We start from the raw sequence: 19,443 nt of genomic DNA on the forward strand, positions 1-19,443 counted from the left end.
TGACCCTAATTCCTCAGCAGACATAACAGATAAAATATAGTACAACAGGGTTTTGTTATTTTCCTCCTTTTTCCCCAAGGATCAGAACCTCTTACTATTTCTATGTTGATTCATTCATCTGCTAGGTCTTCCTCCGAGGTCCCCACCCTATCAGATCCATATCCATTGTTCCAGCACAGAAAAAGTGATTTCCACGCAAAACAAGCTTGTTAGTTATTAATAGTGGAAAGTGACTATTGTATTTGGCTCATAAACATGCTGCTTTTGTAAAAATGAAGTAACCTTGAAAATATTCTTTTATTTCTGGGTCATGATGTTCCCATATCCAAGGCAGGATGGGAAGAAAGGGAATGAAATGGGAAGTATATTTTACAGAGGTTCTTCTACTCACTCCAGATAGGTGGAAGAGATTCACTTTTGAATCCTTAGACACTTCTGATCTAGTAGCGCATTATCCAAACAGTGCAGGCACTGTCATTCCTGGGGCACAGAAAGGGACTGCAGCTTGGGGGCAAGCATTATTCCAGGATCTGTGCCAGAGGGCACGCTGCTGGGGAGACGGTGATGTGGATTCTGGTAATTCATCTCTTGGTAGGGTTGTAAAGGACAATGGTAACATCAGCTCAGCACCTCCTGTCTGTCTCTTGCCAGACACAGTGTGGCAGGGAGGTTAGGAGAAAGGATGGATCTTGAAGGAGAATGGGGAATAAGAACTGAGGCTACAGCCTGCAGGCAACAATAACAAGGTCACACTCAGCACTATCATGCTCTAGAACTAAGTGTGCTGACCAGTACCACAGAGCCATAAGCAAACTACTCCCCTGCACGTAACACTCCCCTGCTACCCAAACAGGGTGGGCAATGAAAAATAAGAGTGAGTAGGGCTGTCAGTAAGGTGGCAAATACTGTACAGGCACTTTATAGATCTTTTCGGGGACTGAAGTATGAGAGCCTCAGTATTCCCATGTTGCTAGTGCCTCCTATTTTAACTCTCATTAATTATTTTTCCTGAGTCTTTCCTGGGATTCAACATAAACAAATGCATACACGTAAAAAAAAAAAAAAATCAACTGACTTTGTAAGAAAAAAAATGAATAGTAAAATAAGACTCCAAGTATATTGACCATTGCTTTGAAAGCTAAGGGAAAACATTCAGTGTAAAAGTCACTGAAATATTCCTTTCAAGTCTTTTCAACATGTAAAACCACTGCTTCTTGTCAACAATTTTTCCAGGCAGACAGGACAAGATACACACATCCAGGAACAGCCTCCCCAACAAGGTCCTTCTCCGCAACTTCTTTGCATCATCTGAAGAGGATCCTGTAGGCATAAATTCTCCAGAACTACACAAAAATTCTTTGCAGGAGGATAAAAAGAAAACCTTTTAAATTTTCCACATGTGCATGTACATGGAAGATGAGATTTATATTTACAGGTGAAAATTCTATCACCATTCCAAAGATATTAATAATCTGGGTATACAAAGACATTAGCTATGAACGCCATGTCTTAAATTCTATATTTTTGATAGCAGCCATTCTTTCTGGGGTGAGGTGGAATCTCAGTGTTGTTTTCATCTGCATCTCTTGAATGACCAGTAATGTCAAACATTTTTCATGTTTATTTGCTGCTTTTACTTCTGTGCCTGAGAAATGTCTGTTCATTTCAGATGCCCATTTTTGAATTGGGTCTTTATATTTGGGGGATATGATTTTTTTGAGTTCTTTATATTCTAGATAGTAGACCTTTTTCTGAGGAACAACTGGTAAAAATTTTCTCCCATATTGTAGGTTGTCTCTTAGCTCTGTTGGTGGTTTCTCTTGCAGTGCAGAGGCTTTTTAATAAGATGAGATCCCAGTTGTTGATTCTTTGTGCTAGTTCCCAATAGTTTCTCTGGTGTGAAAAACTAAATGTGTAAATAAGGATCAAAATGTATAACTGATATTGCGAAATAGGAAGAAAAGGTCTAAAGGAGTAGGGGAAGTGGGAGGGGTAGTGGAAAGAAAAAAAGGGAAAACAAAAAAATATGAGAAAAGGAAAAAAATGGAAACAAAGTCTTTGTAAATAGGGAAGGGTGGAAAGGGTGAAGGGAGGGCAGAGGAATGGGGAAAAAATAAGAACCAAGATACATCATATAAAGGTAAAAGATCCCAATGATGAATGTAACTGTACTGTATACCTAAAATGTACCAATAAAGTTAATGGAAAAAAAATCCGTATTTTTAAATTATAAGGGAAGATCATCAAATTTTGCCCTTAAGAACAAAAATTAGATTAAGAAAATATTAAGTAAATAGATAAGGACTATGAATATCCAATGACTCTCAGAGCACAGGAACAGGAAAATATTTCTAATGCACTTCCTACTATTAAAAAATAAAGGGGAAAAATGAAAGCTATGTGATTGGGGAACATCATGTTCTTGTCCCAATTTCTAGGAAGTGTAGGTGTTGTGCTCATATGCGATTGTATTTGTCCTCTAGCATTTCTGGTTTTTGTGCTACCCTGCTGGCCTTTACACTTAGTTCTATGTATCCAATTCTCTCCTCTATTTAAAGGACTGCATAAGTACTCACGTCCTGAGCAGAAAGAAAGTAAAACCATGGAGTGGTTGGCTCACTGTGAGGCTACAGCAAGCACAGGGCTGGCACCTAAGCCCAAGTGGATTCTTATATTTTGCACCCTGGGGATCACCTTGTCACACCCCAATTCCAGCCTGAATCCCAACACCTAAGGGTCAGCAGCCACGGCTACTGACCCACAAGGCCAGCCCTTGCTTATAGCTCTAGCTTTGATTCCTACTCTTCCCAGCACCCCTCTTCATTCTCCAGTCCACGTTCGTGGTTCTCAAACATCAGAAGGGCAAAAGACTGTGGGGTCTCATTCCCAGGGTGTTTTCTTTTTCCCTTTTGTTTTATTTTGTAGTACTGAGGATTGAATCCAAGGCCTCCACACTGAGCTGTCTTCTGAATACCCCAGCACTCTACTTCCCAAGTCTCTCGGCAGCTTATTCATTCTGCTGCCTCTACTTCATCTTTACAGTAACGGATAGTATTCCCAGCATAAGACAAAATTCTATGCTCAGTGAAAGGTTTGGGGCAAGACTGACCCTAAAGTCACCAAGAAAAGATATCTAATGCAAGGTTTGGGAAGTTAGCACCCTGTTGCCCTGGAGAGCACAGAAGCTTGGAGAATTTCTCTAGGTTACCAGCCTGACCTGCACATTGCAGCCTCTGGAAAGGAGGAAATCCCCTAAAGGTCATTATTCTCAGGCTGATGCTAAATTAGACTTCAGAAGGAGGCAGCAGAAGGAGCAGGGCTAAGACATCAAGGAGCGGTCAGTGCAGCACCACAGCTAGTTAGGCAGAGCGGAGTCAGGGGCTCCTCGGGTGGAGCTCCATGGTAGAATGCTTAGCAGGTGCAAGCCCTGGATTCCATCCCCAGCAATGCAAAATAAAACACAGATGGATGAGTGATAGAGACTGACAGTACATTGAAAAGAGGGATACAATTGATAAGACAGACACAGATAAATAAGATTATGTTAAGTCACAGATAAACAGAGAAAGGTATAACATACACCTATGTAGAGATGCGGTGTGATCAAAATATACAGTGAATGTTTAAATTTTAAAAAGCATTGCAGTAAGATATATTCCCATTAATCTCTCTCAAAATAACCCCCAACCCTGGGCTTCAAACATACTTATCTCATTGTTCTTATCACTTCCTGGAGCAGTTCTTGAAGTCCTCTTTTGTATCATCATGAAGAGTGACAAAAAATACAGTGAATGCTGCTATCAAGCACCATGCAACAAAAAGGAAGGCTCATAAAAGCATCACTGCGTGTCCTTATCCACTTTATTCACCAAATGTGGCACCATGCTACTTCTGGCTCTTCCCCAAAGTCAAAATGACCATGAAAGTTAAACGTTTCAAACCTATTCAGGACATTGAGGTAGCCAACAGAATGTAATTAAAGAGACTCACAAAAGACTTCCAGAACTGCTTCAGAAAGTGGCAAGAATGATGGGATAAGTGTTTCTGAAGTGAAGGGGAGTATTTTGAGGGGAATTAATGACGATGTGTCTTTTGCTGTAATAAAATTGTTTTAATTTAATATTCATTGCTTTTTTTCTATTATACCTCATATGTTACTGTTTAAGTATACAATTCTCCAAGCCTTTGAGTTTAACCAAGAAATTAAAAAGATAAATAATTTTTACTATGGGTAGACATTTACATTAAGAATATATGAAAATATCTGGGTCAAACGGGACCTCTAATCCTAGTTCTTTGAGGTTGAGGTATTTCCATACTAATTTCCACAGTGGTTGCACCAGTCTGCACTCCCACCAGCAGTGGAGCAGGGTTCCTTTTTCCCCACAGCCCCGCCAGCATTTGTTATTGGTTGATTTCATGATAGCAGCCATTCTTTGTGGGGTGAGGTGGAATCTCAGCATTATTTTCATTTGCATCTCTTGAATGACCAGTGATGTTGAACATTTTTTCATACGTTTATTTGCTATTTCTACTTCTTTGTCTGAGAAATGTCTGTTCATTTCAGATGCCCATTTTTGGATTGGATCTTTAAATTTGGGAGGTCTAAAAGTTCTTTATATATGCTAGATGTTCCCCTGCTGGGTATCTTCCCAAAAGAATTAAAGGAATCATACTATAGTGATATATGCTCACCCATGATTTGAATAAAAAGGTTTAGAAAGAGACCAATTCCCACCAAAGATTATGGATAGCAAATATATAAAGACAACTAGGTGTTGATCCAGACCATATAAAATCACATTCCTAATTCTCAATTAACTACTTATTTTTGAAGGTTTTGGTTGTAAAATAAAATTTTTAAAGGTGATCTCTATGTATTTTCTATATTGAAATCTAGGGGAGAATAGAAAGGAAATAGTTTAGAAGCAAGCCCATAAAAATTCTGCCTTTCAGGAATATTTGGGATGATACAAAAGTATAAACTTTTAGGGAAAAGAAGTAATTTTGTAAATAAAGTTCTTATTATAAGAATCAGATTGAAGTAGAAAGTTAATGATATTTTATATGTAATATATTACATTAGAACTAGTAAAATTTTGATACTCATAGCTAAGTATGCCAGCCAAAGATAATATTAAATATAATATAAAAATGATAAAAGAAAAACTCCCAGTTTAAAAATACCAAAAGATGAGGTGGCCAAGATATTTTAACTACTTTTATGGTGTTAATCAGAAAGTCTATGGAGTTTCCATGTGATTTATTTTCATAAGCCAAAATAGAAGTTATCTCATTTTTCTCTTTATATCATTTTCTTTTTTGCTCTCAGAAGCAAAAAATGTAACACAATTATTAAAAGTCTTCTCCAATATACCTCTTAAAGGTATCAAATAAGACCAAGACAGCATTTGGTAAACATTACTAAACACGCATATCAGGGTTAGGCCTTTATAACATTCCTGAGCCCAGTATACTAAAGTCAAAATTCTAGAAACTACCATGAGGCGTGGGGGGGGGGGGGAGACGAACCACACGGCCAAGTTCCAAGACACAATCTGAGGAGAGGATAAAAAATATATATATATATGTGGCACTAAATACTGCTCTCTGGATCCTCTGTTTCAGCCATATTTTTGATGTCTTTATCCATGCTGTCAACATCTTTTTCTACCCCTCTGGCCATTCTTCCATAACCTCTCCTATCCTCCCTAGACTCCAATATTCCCCAAGCTCACAATTTTTCTTTCTAGCCTTTATGTTCTTCCACAAACTGCCAGTGCTCTTCCACAGACTGAAGCTCCCTAACTAAAGATGGTTATTGATGTACAGTACCAGGGTTTTAGTGCAGCAGCAGAATCAATAAACGAGAAAATACTACTTTGTCAGGTTTCACCAAAGCATTCTGGGAAACTTTACTGCTCTGGGTGGTTACAGAAACTCTTAATATTAGAGAGCAAGGGCTATACTCCCTTCTGTGGTGAGAGATGATGTTCTTCTACCCTCTAGTGACTATAAAGGAATAAAGCAAACGTTGGAGGAATTTCTGACACAGCATCATACCATTATTTGTCATCTTTTAATTTTATTTCTATGAAGAATCAAAGTCTCAGGAACCAAGTGAATTTGTAGGGTAAAAAATCACCTTTTCATAGTTATTTTGAATGTGTTCAAAATGCAAAGCACATACATTTCAGTAGGTATACATCAGAACTTTGGTTCCTTTGGATTTCCAAAAGTAAGAGATTTTAATTCACCCTCACACATACACATCACAAAATTCTTGAAGTGGAAGTTCTGCCAGTTTTAAACTCTTCATTTTACAAAAATATAGGCAATGAAGCACAGTGGGGTTAGAAATTAGCATTGGACATATACATACATATATGTATTAGCTTGTACATGGTGGACATGCTACCCAGAGACTGCTTCTGCAACCTCTTCCTATCATATTCACACATACAACATACATCATCCATACGGACACCACACATACAGCGCGCACCATCCACACACACACCATACATGCAGCACACACCATTCACCCGCACACCACACATGCAGCACACACCAGATATCAGAAGAAACCTAACTGTATAAATAGCCTGAAATATTACATTACTTAATATGATATTTGTTGATTATTTCTCTTTTAAAATAACACAGCTGCTACTTTCAGCTGTAAAACTTCCTGGGTTTTATTTATTTCTACAATTACTTTCACATTTAGTCACCTAAGTTACAACTTGCTTATTTAATCACTTGGTAAATTATTAAGGCAAGAAAACACTCCAGTGTTGGTATATTTGTACTTTCATAAATAAGATAGTATTCTGCAATTGATAAAAGAGATGCTAACCTTATAAAAATCATTGGTACTGCATCGAGAAATCTGTAAAGAAATTCTAAGCAAAAAACATCATAAATGCCTTTTTTCAGAAGATATAAAAAGACATATAATCTTCTCAGCGTTTATTGCCCATATAGTACTAATGGTAGTTTCCATCTAATGGTAAATAACTTCCTAAAGAATAAGGCTAACCACACTACACTCTAAATAATCCAAGCTTAATGAAGTCTAAAATTCTAACATGCATGGTACATGTAAAATGTCACCACTTGAACATGTTAAGTTCAAACATCTGGCTATACCGTTAATGAAATTTTAAAGGAAAGTTGTTCTTTTTCTTATTTTTTATAGCAGTAAGAAGTAAAGACTGCCATTACAAGTAAAGGTTGGAAAATATCAGTTATGTACACATTTGTTTTTGCTACGAAGATGATCTTTTAGCCAATAATCTAAAGAAAAGACAAATATATTTACCTTGCTAGCACTCAACCGCTTCCGATTTGACCAACGCTACAGATTGTGTCCGTTGAACAGTGAAAATATCAAAATGAAACAGAGAAATAGAATTGTTAAAAACATAATTATATTGTGTGATATGGTAAGATTACATTCAGATGACTGACACCTATATTCTGAAGTTACCAAAACTGCATATTTAAGGAAGAAAATAAAAACAAAGAAAATCACATTAAGTGGTTGTGTTACATAACTTTTCCAAAGTATTTAGTAGATAAAGGCATGAACAGATGAATACTGCCCAATCCCTAGAAGTATACCTACTTTTTAAGATTATCTTGAAACATAATTTTATTTCTAAAAAAGTAGAACACCAATTTCCTACCATTTGGAATATTTAGGTAGTAGTATGAAAAAGTTAATGACGTTCAGGACCACTGTCAGTTCATGTTTAGGTTTCCATAGTTTAAGATAATTCAGTTTACCTTCATAGGTTAAATATTCAATACCCAATATTCAAAAAATAGGAGAAAAAAATCTGAATTGTCGTCATTCAGCTAAGAAAAATAAGTTAATATACACCTGAGAAAGGAAGAAAACAAGCAACTTCACCTCTATTCTCTTCTGGTCTCCCTCTAGTCAGGCAATAATGCTGAATTTCATCTACAATTAAAATTCTCTCAGCAAAATCCTCTCATTACTCCTGTCCAGTCCTTCACAGGTTTAATCTGGCTGGTTAACTAGCTAACTGGCTTAAAACTTATATGAATTTGGGAGATTACAACTCCATTATGAAACCAATTGAGCAGTCCCCATTTAATATTATGCTTAACAATAACAAAAAAAAAACTTTCAGTAAATGACCTATCCACTTTGCCAGTATGTCTTCCCAATAAACTAGACACCAAAAAGTAAACAGTCTTCAGGGGAAATGCACTTACATTCCATTGACCAGCAACTAGAAACACTGGATCAGAAATAAAAATATTCTTCATTGATAATATTTCCCCTGGGGAAATGCTGAGTGCAATACTCACCATATAACACACAGTTATAAATCCTATAAGCAGGGTATTAGAATTTTTTCTGGGTTTTCCCCATCACAGCAGCAAATATTTTCACCCAATCCAATTACTAAAATTAATTATCATCTTATAGTTGTATAGGACTACTTGGGAGCCTTTGAGGTATGTAATAATAATTTGAGTTTTATAATAATCATAAAAGATAAATAAAGCAAATAAGAGTTTTAATGGAAAATGACTATTACTGTTTGCTTAAGCAATGCTATGCACTACCATTTATTGATTATCTCTACTCCATACCAAGCACCACATTTGATAATCTTAATTTTCAGGACCAAATAAGGAAGACATTTTTTTTTTTTTTTTTTTTTTGCACTGGGGATCAAACTTGGATCCTTGTGCTTGGACAGCAGGCAGCGAAACCACTGAGCTAAATCCCTGGCAGGAACACATTTTTCTTATCCTCGTTTCACACAAGAGGAAACTGTAGCTGAGAGAGGTTAAATAAGTCTGTGAATTTGAGCAGACCAGAATACTGATGGAACTGGGATTCAAACCCATACAACTTTGATGACAGAATCCTTAATTTTAATTATAACCTTATTTTTTCCAAGACAAAGAACATGTATGTTTGTTAGTTTTCCAGACACTGCCTTACATTCTGACTGCACTTACATATCCATAGGATTCAGGGTAAATTCAGAAAAATGTTACACAGAATATTTTTGTCAGTTTGGCTCCATAGCAGCAAATACCATCTGCTTCAATGATGATGGAAACAAAAATGGGTACAAAACTGAGAATTCAAACTGAAATTTCTCCACCAGAGTATAAATTAAAATGGACATTTATAAACAGATAATACCAATCAAATAATCTATTTTCTCCCAGTCCCAAGTGCTAGTCCCACTTCAAAACTTAATATAAACATGCCTTTAAATAATATAAACTCCATGAAAAGAACAAATGCTTTTACACATCTATCATACCCAAAGGCTCCATGATATGTGCTGTAAATTGAATAACCACATATGGCCCAGAACAAATTACTCAATTAATTATTCTTTGGTTATAATTTGATCAAGTATATAAAAAAATACTACCAATCTGAGCAAATGAGAGTAGGCAGGCTTTTTGTATAATATCTTCATGAGAATATATAAAATATAAAATACGTGCATTGTACACTAGACTACTGCCAGACTAACAAAGAATAAAAAGGCACTTGAGTAAACAGTGTGAAAAACTCTTCAATACAGGAATTGAGGAGTCAACTGAAAAAGGGTCAAACTAAATAAAATGAGAACCGCGATTAGTTATTGAACTTTGAAAAGATATGAGATGTTTTGCAAAATAAATCCTTGTTTCATCTAGCATTAAATGCTCTGCAATTTGAAATAAGTTAAAACTAAAGTGCCATTACTTTAAAACTCCAAAGTTGGCAATATTTAAGTGTATTTTAAGGGCCAATATGACGCTAAATATGATTCTATATACTACAAGAAATTCACAAGAGTAGTTGTTTAAGTATGCAACTATTTTCATGGGGAAAGCATGCAACTTTACAAGCACCATTTAAATACATAAGAAATTCTGAGAACACATTGGCTGGTAATTGCTCTACCACATGGCAAATGATACCTATATATAACATGCATTATTTTAATCTGGAGTCCACCTCTGTATATACACGGACATTGAACCCAGAGTTGCAGATGCACTAGCAGCACTGTCAAGACTAAGGGGAAGCTAAAGAAAACCCTCCTTCACTCTATGGGGTAGGAAAATACAAGTTTATTTTCAACATCTTCTCAAGGCATTTTTACATCAAAATAACTCATTTTACTGAGGTGTCAAGTAGGAACAGAGGCACTTTTTCTTAACAGTAGTCAATTGAGTTTTATTCTGTTGTTGTCAAGAAGTAAATTCTCATGAATAAGGATTTCAAATTTTAAAAAAATATTCAGTCAGTCCTCTGTAAATTAAAATATTATAGTCCAGTTGTTTATATTACTTAAAATTAGCTTCTGTGAATTTACTAGCAAATCAGTCATTATTTTCATCAGAAATAAGTTACATTCACAATGTCAAAATGAAGAATATCCCCCTTGTCTGTTTTGCTTGAATTCAGGAAGCATTATTAGAAGCTTAATTTATAAACAGGTTTCAGATTTTCATACTAGATTTTCACACATGCTAAGTTGTAACACATCTTATTCTTTCTCAAGTATTTCAGTTGGCTTTAAAAATGCCTTTCAAGTAATTTAAAATTAAAGACGGATTTCATTTTCTGAATTCTTGGAATTATAAAACATAATTCCTGAATATAAGATGAGATGAATGATAATAACATATCTGTACATAAGAGCTGCCTAGGTCATATCCGGATGAAGTCTAATGCTTTGTTGATATTATAGACATCTTCAGTAAGTAGTGGATTAACCAGAAATTTCCATGTAAGAGACCAAGGTACATTAAAATTTGTATCTTCCCCAAAGCATTCCCAATGGAAAATTTAGTAGCTAAAATTTTTTAAAGGGATGATGAAAAAGAAATCATAATGCTTAAGATGTATACTTGATCACATTAATAATATACAATTCAATAATTAAATCCTGGGAACTGGTCTTCATAACTGAATAATACGTAATTCATCTGGGACCTAAAAATTCTAAATAGAAACTTTAACACTTAGGAAATGTGCACGTCAAATAATCTATTATAAGCTAATCTTCCACAGCATATAAGTTTTAATAATAGCAATACTAACCATATCCCTACCCAAAATAGAATACCTTAGTGGATTTGCTTTCTAGTGTTTTAAAAGAGAGGGTGAGTGTAATCACAGATAAGTAACCTCTAAGTATAACAAACAATATTTGTTCCAAAAAAGATTATAAAAATATCAGTTGCCTGCTAGATTGGTATTCAAAGGACAATGACAATGAAGAGTTTAAAAATGACCAAAATGGTTACACTTACATGTCTCTTGAAATCACCTTGTTTTACTATTAAGTTCAGATTTAACACAATCACTCCCATGTCATCTTCTAAACTGTTTGGATCTTCCAGTTTTAAAATATGTTCAGTCGTTCTACAAGAAAACCAAAAGCAGCAGATAATTTTAGTACTTGGAAATACGGTGTGGTCTTGTAGTGTATCAGGAGTTTGTGGTAGAAGTCTTCTCTCTGTACAAAGAACAGACACAACGCTAAACAGGCACCAAGTTTAGTGAAAATAAACCAAGCATATACAGAGCAGAGACATTGTTTGGCATCATGTAATTCAACGATTGGTTAACTCATCTGCCTCCCCACCATCCAAATAAAATTTAAATATTTGCTTTATGTTAGGTTAATGAACCTGAATATTAGCAAATGGAAGTGCAAAATCCAATACACATTTTAGAATACATTATAAAAGAAAATGTCTGAATAACATATTTGGCAACTAAAAACCAAAAATCTTAAAATATATTCAGTTGTAACAACATTTTAAAGTACTCTTCCATTCATTCAAGTTTTGTTATTTGAGCTCAAGAGGAACCAATTAACATCTTGAGATGTCTATAAAGTTCATTAATAATGATTGAAAGGTAAAAACACAATACCTGTTAAGCTCAAGATCACTGAGAATGACAAATGCAGAACCCATGAAATCAGATGTGGTTAAATCTCGATCATATACCTACGAAAAGTTCAGAGGCCAGTCATACACATGAATAAGGTAACACATTTATCAAATTATTAACAAATACCAAAGGCTTGGAAATTTGAAACCCATCGTTCAGACCTTATGGTCACTTGCATAGTACAGTTAAAGAGAAACTTAGCCAAGCCTGTACAGGGGACAAAATTTTCCAATCTTGCCCATTTTGCATACTTCTCACCAAAACAACTGCAGAAAATACTTCTAAGGCAGGACTCCTAAGCATGAACACATTATGCACAATGGGCAGCTCTCTGTAGTTTAAATGGGCCTCTCATTAAACTTTAGTATTTTCCACGGTGAGCAGATCTGCCAATTAAATTGAAATTTGTTAAATATTCTGCAGCAAGCCCATTTTGCACTCAACTCATGCAGTTTTAACCCAGATGTTAGAGCAACTGATGCTTACATCGGTAGCTTGAAGCCCTGTTAAGAATAAAGTTATTCCTAATGAGAAAGGCTCTAGTACGTGTCGCCACTGCACTACTGGCAGTAATTCTTCCACATTCAGTAAGTTTAAATACAGTCAGTGGAGATATTCTTATTCTTAAGTTTCTACAGCGCATACTCCATTGACTTGAGACATCCGGTTTCAAATGTAATAAAGAATTCCTTCTGTATTATTAATATTGATAACTGAGTCCTTGAAAACAATAAAAGAACTAATTGTGGCAAGTGCATTTTTAAGAGGTCATGAGAGAAACTGTTGAGAAGTAAATAATTGTAATAAAGGAGCAGATTTTAAAGCTCTCTGTGATTACCTTCACACGTAGCTTTTGATCAAGACTTCGTATTGGCAACACAACTATTTCATCCCAAACTGGGTTCAGGTTCTTATATATGACTTTACTTTTGTACAGCGTCTTTCCATTCAGTTTAAATTTCACATAGGGGTCACTTGTGCCTTTAGAAGAAAAAGAGAACAAGACAGAATTTGAAGTCCACATAGGAGCCTGGGCTCTCCATTATGTGAGGATTGCAATCCACTGATCCCAGTCCAGACAAATCCCTGAGCCGAGTTCGAAGGCCCGGAGAGTGGAAAAGAGAGAGAGAGAGAAATGAAAGAATTTGGGAGTAGATGTCTAATTCCTTCTTGTTTTCAGTAGTAAAACAGGAATACAAGACAAAGAGCTGCAAGAAATATGTAGAAAAGGTATAAAAAGTAATAATAATAATAATAATAGATGAGTTTCCTTTCTAGATCTCAAATAAATTTTTATACCAGGACCATTAAAAAAAAACAAACAAATAGGCTCCTGGAGCTTTTTTTTGTTTGGTTGCATTGTGGATATGTCACCCCTCTGCTATCCACAAAAATCCAAGCAATCACATCAGTGGCAGGAGTCCTGGGGAGAAGCCCATGCCTTCTAGGGACAGCAGAGTCCATGGAGAGGGAAACAAACCATTTGCAGGCATTTAGCCATGTGGCTGATCCCACACAATGCTATACTTCAAAATATAATCATAATAAATAAATCCATCTCTGAAGCCACTGGCTCAACAGATGGGGTGATGGGATTCAGACTCAAACTGGGGGGCATAGAGATTAAATCGACAGAGTTGCTGTTCTCTGCTTGCCCCGCACCTGCATGAAGGCTGTGTACATTGTTTTCTGGGGCCAGCTGAACTCCGCATCCACTGGGCCTGCAGCTGGCCTCAGCCCTGACACCAGTGACCTGCCTGACTCCTCCTGGGGAGCTTTGAAACAGATGCCAAAAGGAATGAATAATGTCCCAACAGTTATTATGCCCAAAGCAAAACAAAGTGCTGAAGGCAGATCCTCCTCCACATTTTTAAGATCAATTGAAACAAAACAAAACAAAATGCCTCCAAACATAATGCATGAATTATGTATTAGGCCTCCTTGGTACATGCATGTGTGTGTACCATCTTACAGTGCTGGGAATACACTTGCTCATTTTACCTGGAAATGCTAAATAAAAAGACACAAATAAATGAGCAATCAATCGAGGAGGGGATAAATGATGGCCACTTGATAATGCTACAAAAATAATTCACTTTGGGGAGTGATACTGTAGTTAATTTTGAAACAGAGCTATCACTAGGTAACAAAACTAACAGTCTATTTACTGATCCATCCCAAATGCCTCAGACCGTGCACAAGACAGGCTTCCAGAATGTTCACTGAAATGAATTTCTGATATTAAAGTCAAGCCAATATTGTCCAAGAATGTTATTTTTAAAATTTTATTAGTACGTTTGCAGTACATATGTAACAATTTTGTTCATCATGGAGAGTTGGTGCGTGTATGTGTCTTCATTCTTTTTATTTCTCCTTCACCTCTTCTCTCCCTCCACCCCACTCCACCTTCAGATCCACTTCCCATTGACAAAAGATCTACCTCCCTGATTCCCGTTGTCTATCTTTTATCAAAAATCCAATTAGAGTATTCTGCCACAAATATTTACCAAACCCCTGATACTTATCATTAATTACTCCAATCATTTATTTTTTTTCAAATCCTTTTCTAGGTCTCTAGTTAGCTCTGTATTAAAATCACTGAAAACAAACGCAATAGATTTCCTGACCGTGTGAGCTGCACATAACATTACCAGAGCGGAGGGTGCACATTCTTTAGAACATCTTTGTGGACTCACTAAGACACAAGTTTGAGGATTTAGCGTTCTGGTCTTGCCGAGGTACTGATTTTACACACACACAAATAAATAAATTAAAGATGGACACATACACATACTTGACCCTCACATTTCAAGCTGGCAACATAAGAGTAGAAGCCCAGCCCTGGTAGTGCAGACACACCCCCATGTCAAGCAGCGGTCCTGGCGAGGGTAGTAACAATAAATGCATCTGCAGCCATCCAGTCAATTCTCAGCAGTGAGCTAGCAATCTGCTCACCCCACTCCCCCTACCAGTGCAAGAGAGAACACCTCTGGCCAGTCAGACTCTAACAATTGTTCTGATATATATATGTATGTATGTGTGTGTGTGTGTGTGTGTGTGTGTGTGTGTGTGTCTATATATATATATATATATGGTGGGGGAAACTATAATAAAAAGAGGCCTTTAATTAAATGAAATTGCCACTCTGGGATCAGGCCTTCATGCTTGTCAGCGTGCTCTCAAAATAAACATCTCAAAACTCGGCCTCGGTGGTGTCACTTTCTCACAGGCAAGGCATACTGGGTAATCCCTAGGCATCTTGACAGCTACATAATGTTCAAACTGTTTCACGGGTGAATGGCGGCAGTTGTGTGAAAGAAAATATTAATGTCTGGAATTAATAGGAAAAAAGGACCGGGTTTACAAAGCCAAACAAGGAAAAGAGAGTGTCAGTTAGTGTGGCGTTAATTGTTAGGGGAAATTGGAGAAAAGGAGGGGACACATTGTGATTCTCTGTCTGGGCCTAAGTGCCTGGCTGTCAGGGCAGTGACATCTCAACTAAGCAGGTCCTGAAAGGGGGTCTGCAGCTCAGGAACACCGCTCCCAGAGTATTCAAATGATGAGCTGACACCTGAAAGAGTGGACTTTAACCTTGTGGGCTGGGAGTTTTGTACGCAATGAGTCTCTTGTAGCAGAGAGGAAAGGAAGAGGAAGCCAGGAGCCCAGAGATGGGGTCTCAATCCTGGGGCTCCCCTCAATTCTGTATGTGGACCTGCTGGAGTCACAAATCCTCCAACCCAGAAAGCAAGGTGTTAAGAATCCATGGCCTCAGTACCTTCCCCTTCTAACCACACTACAGCTTCTGTGTTCACAGTTCTGCATCGCAGATTCAATCAACCACAGGTGGAAAACATTCATAAACGTGCCTATATTGCACAAGTACAAACTTTTTTCCTTGTCATCATTCCCTAAACCATACAGCAAAACAGTTATTTATATAGCACTTATACTGTATTAGGTATTATGCATAATTCAGAAATGACTTAAACTATATAAGAGGATGCATGGGGTTACATGCCATTGTACACAAGGGACTTGGTCATGTGTGGATTTTGGTGTCTGCAGGTAGTCCTCAACCAGTCCCCTGAAGCTCTTTATAGATGAATGTATTGCTCACCGCAAATAAAGGACAGTCATTGGTCTTTCAAATTCCTGTCCCAATACCCAGTCCTAACAACCATGTATGACACTTCTTGTTCCTGCTCATGCCATGGACACTATAGACAGCCACGTCTCCCTCAACACTGCACCTGTCTGGCATGAAACGCACCGTGAACACTTCCTGGTCACCTCTGGCCCCTGCTCTGTGCCGGGCTCTCTGGGATTACCGAGGGCCCCCAATCTCAGATCTGTATTTTCTGCACCTGCTGGAAGCCGACATCCTAGAATGCAGCAGGAGGAAACTGTCCGGACAGAATTGAACAAGTTAGGGATTCCTATGGCTTATAGTTGGGAAAGATTAAAACCTGGTGCTGACATAAAAGATGGGAGTTGAAGGGATGTCTTGGAACTGCAGCACTTGGGGATGCAGAGGAAGGAGGAGCAGAAATTCAAGGCTAGGCCTGTCAACTCAGCAACTTGGCAAGACCCTGTCTCGAAATTTAAAAAAAAAAAAAAAAAAGAGTTGGGGATGTAGTTTTAGGCCTTAGGTTCAATCCCTAGTAGAGAAGGGGGGTAGGGAGCGAGCGAGCGAGGGAGAGAGAGAGGGAGGGAGGGAGGGGGAGGGAGGGGGAGAGAGGGAAGGAGGGGGAAAGAAGAGAGAGAGAGAGAGAGAGAACATAAAACAAAAAAGATGGGAGTTGGAACTAGGTTGGGGCCAATGTCAAGGTCACCCAGCAGGGGGCGCTGGTGGTAAGAAGAAGTAGGAGAGGGAGCGAGCAGAGGGAGGGCTGCTGGGAAGTATTCCAATGAATCTAGAAATTAAAGGGGAAAAAATAACTCTTAACAGGCAGATTCCCATCACAGGGAAGAATGACCTAAAATGATACAATAGAGAGTTTAGTTATTATTCTGTAAGAAGCATAGGTGTTTTATTTCCTGTTCTGTTTTTTTTTTTAAAGACAAGTTAATATGTGCACACAATTCTGAAAGGTATGAAATAAAAAGTAAAGCCTCTTATTCTTCTAATTCCCATCTGCCTGATCTAGTACTCAGCATAGAGTTTCTTGGGTGTTTTATGGGAAAAAAATATAACAATTGTTTTAAAGGGATTTAACACTTTTACAAATAAATGCCCTGAAACTCTGTACCAATAATATAGACCCGCTTTTTTTTTCAATGATATTGTCATTGTGTAGCATCAATTTATTCAATTAATTACTAATTATTTTATTAGTACAAACAATAGCACAGTAAGCATCCTTATGTAGCCACCTTGGAGTTCATAAGCAATTACATTCAAATGAAATTTTCAACACTGTTCAAATGAGTATGTGCCTTGTTGGTTCTGAGGGACATTGTCATACTGTTTGCTAATTTATCAAATTTATACTTTACTCACAAGTACATAGCGACGTTTCTCTTCACATGCCCACAAATGTGGATATTATAACACTTTAGACCTATGGTAGGTGAAAAATTTTTTTTTAAAACTAGCCTTCCTAATTTGAACTTTAAATCCACTATGTCAAATACAAAAGCATTATTGGTAAGAGAAACCTATTTTTTCAATTACTTAATTAAGCTATAAAACTTAGCCATGCAATTTCTCTGAAGCATGGGTTGTTTTTAGCTAGAAGTCTAATTAAATGTATTTCTTATAGTTGATTGGTTATGTAAAGAAATTATTGTTTTTTCTAATATGTTCATGTTTTAGACTACCTGATGACTTTCTTCAGAAGGTCTTACCATTTCAGATTCAAGTCAATAAATATTTACTAGGCCTTGAGCAACAAATATGAACTCAAACTGTATGAAAAGTATTTACAAACATAAAAAGTCTGAGTCTGACTTTTTCCTTAACTTGTAGGGTCAGACTAGTAAAATAGTTTCATTCTATTTGTATAGTACATTCAAAGACTTCATATATATATATGTATATGGAAATATACATTTAGTAGCATTACTCAAATTAAAACTGGGAAAGTGTATAACAATTTACATAATACTAAATATTCATCTACATTATTTTAACATCCAAGATAATGGATATTGCTAATTTGTCTCTATAAATGTTCTCTTATTGTCATCTCTAATGGTGTAAAATCTAAATCATATTTCCTTTCATAAGATGGATTGAAATTTTTTTGTGTTACATATTCCTCACAGGGATTTCAGTAGGGTCAGGATATTTTACACACACACACACACACACACACACACACACACACATTTAGGATCTGCTCTTCTTATTGAAAAAATATGAACTACTTTTCTAGGGAGTCCACACGTTTTGACCCTTTTTGAGGCTGGCTAAATAAAAGCAGACCTGATTTCCAGAACTTAGAACACAGTGCTGCTAGTGATGACTGGGGGGCTCTGGACAGGTTCTATCCCCCTCTAGGAATCAAGCCAAATACCCACACTGACCAATGTCTGTGTACTACAAACCTAACCGACCTCTTCAGAGCCATAGGGCCATAAGGACATGTGGAAGGCGGTTTTTCTCAGTCGTATGCATTAGAACAAAAGAGCTCTTCTGATCTACAGTAAAATGATATTGCTTCAGTGAGTAGCAGGCTCATGTCTAGCACAGTTCCAAGCCAAGTTTTGTCCACTAATATGAACTGGAGTGTGCATTTCCGGGCACCAATCCCACCGTTCTTGGGGGGGGGGGGGCGCTGCACGCTTCTAGGAGCCACTGCTGTTTGCTTTGCCTTTGTTGCCAACTTCAGGAGGATGCTTTCTTTCTTCCTAGTCTTCTCCTGGCCTCACTATCCATGCTTTCAATTTAGCACACCCTCGCTGAGCCGCTCCTCAGCACTCTCCTCGCCTCTGTGACTGATCGCCTCCTCGAAGGGAGGTCCCCATGTGCAACCCCGAGGCACCCGGAGCATGGGCTGCCCCTGGTGGACCCTGTGACCCCAGAGGTCTGGCCATCTATGAAAATCCAACGCGCCACACCATTGTCCAATGGACAAGTGACAGTGGATCACTCATCAAAATTATCAATCTTACTGAAACTTGTTTATTTTAACTACTTCTAAAGCTTACAGAAACTCGTATAGAACAAATAACCGGCTCTGAGGAGGCTCTAAGAAAGCAGTGAGCTCAGTTCCCCTGGGGTTTTCAGTTCCCTTGCGGGGCCTCACGTGCAGTCCCTCCAGCCCCAGCCACCCCCGCAGACCCCACCCAACTTCTCCTTAATGTCTTCTCTTTTTCACCCTTCGTCTTCCCCTTTCTGGCACTGCAGACCAGGCTATGACATGTTCCGTTTTTGTTTTTTTTTCACCCTTGGACAAATTAAATATTGTTACCTCCTATTTTAATTTTGTTTCTATAACTAATCAAAAGGGATGGCTTAGAAACACTCCAAAGCTGTT

The 19,443-nt window shown here is 37.5% G+C and overlaps 1 protein-coding gene across 8 annotated transcripts in view; it reads right to left on the bottom strand.

Annotated features, from left to right (window-relative positions):
* Mctp2 (multiple C2 and transmembrane domain containing 2) overlaps positions 1-19,443 on the bottom strand; it is a 251,357-nt gene that overhangs the window by 127,038 nt on the left and 104,876 nt on the right. For all 8 annotated transcript variants that reach the window (XM_087188343.1, XM_087188345.1, XM_004852710.4 and 5 more), the window contains 4 exons: positions 12,801-12,943; positions 11,942-12,018; positions 11,314-11,425; positions 7,325-7,360 (listed from right to left, as the gene is read on the bottom strand). In XM_087188343.1, coding sequence (XP_087044469.1) covers positions 7,325-7,360; positions 11,314-11,425; positions 11,942-12,018; positions 12,801-12,943 — 368 coding nt within the window. The remainder of the gene's footprint in view (positions 1-7,324; positions 7,361-11,313; positions 11,426-11,941; positions 12,019-12,800; positions 12,944-19,443) is intronic.

This window comes from Heterocephalus glaber, unplaced genomic scaffold, assembly GCF_053883595.1.
Source record: "Heterocephalus glaber isolate CG9 unplaced genomic scaffold, H.glaber_assembly_v1.0 deba00001531, whole genome shotgun sequence".
Lineage (NCBI taxonomy): Eukaryota > Metazoa > Chordata > Mammalia > Rodentia > Bathyergidae > Heterocephalus > Heterocephalus glaber.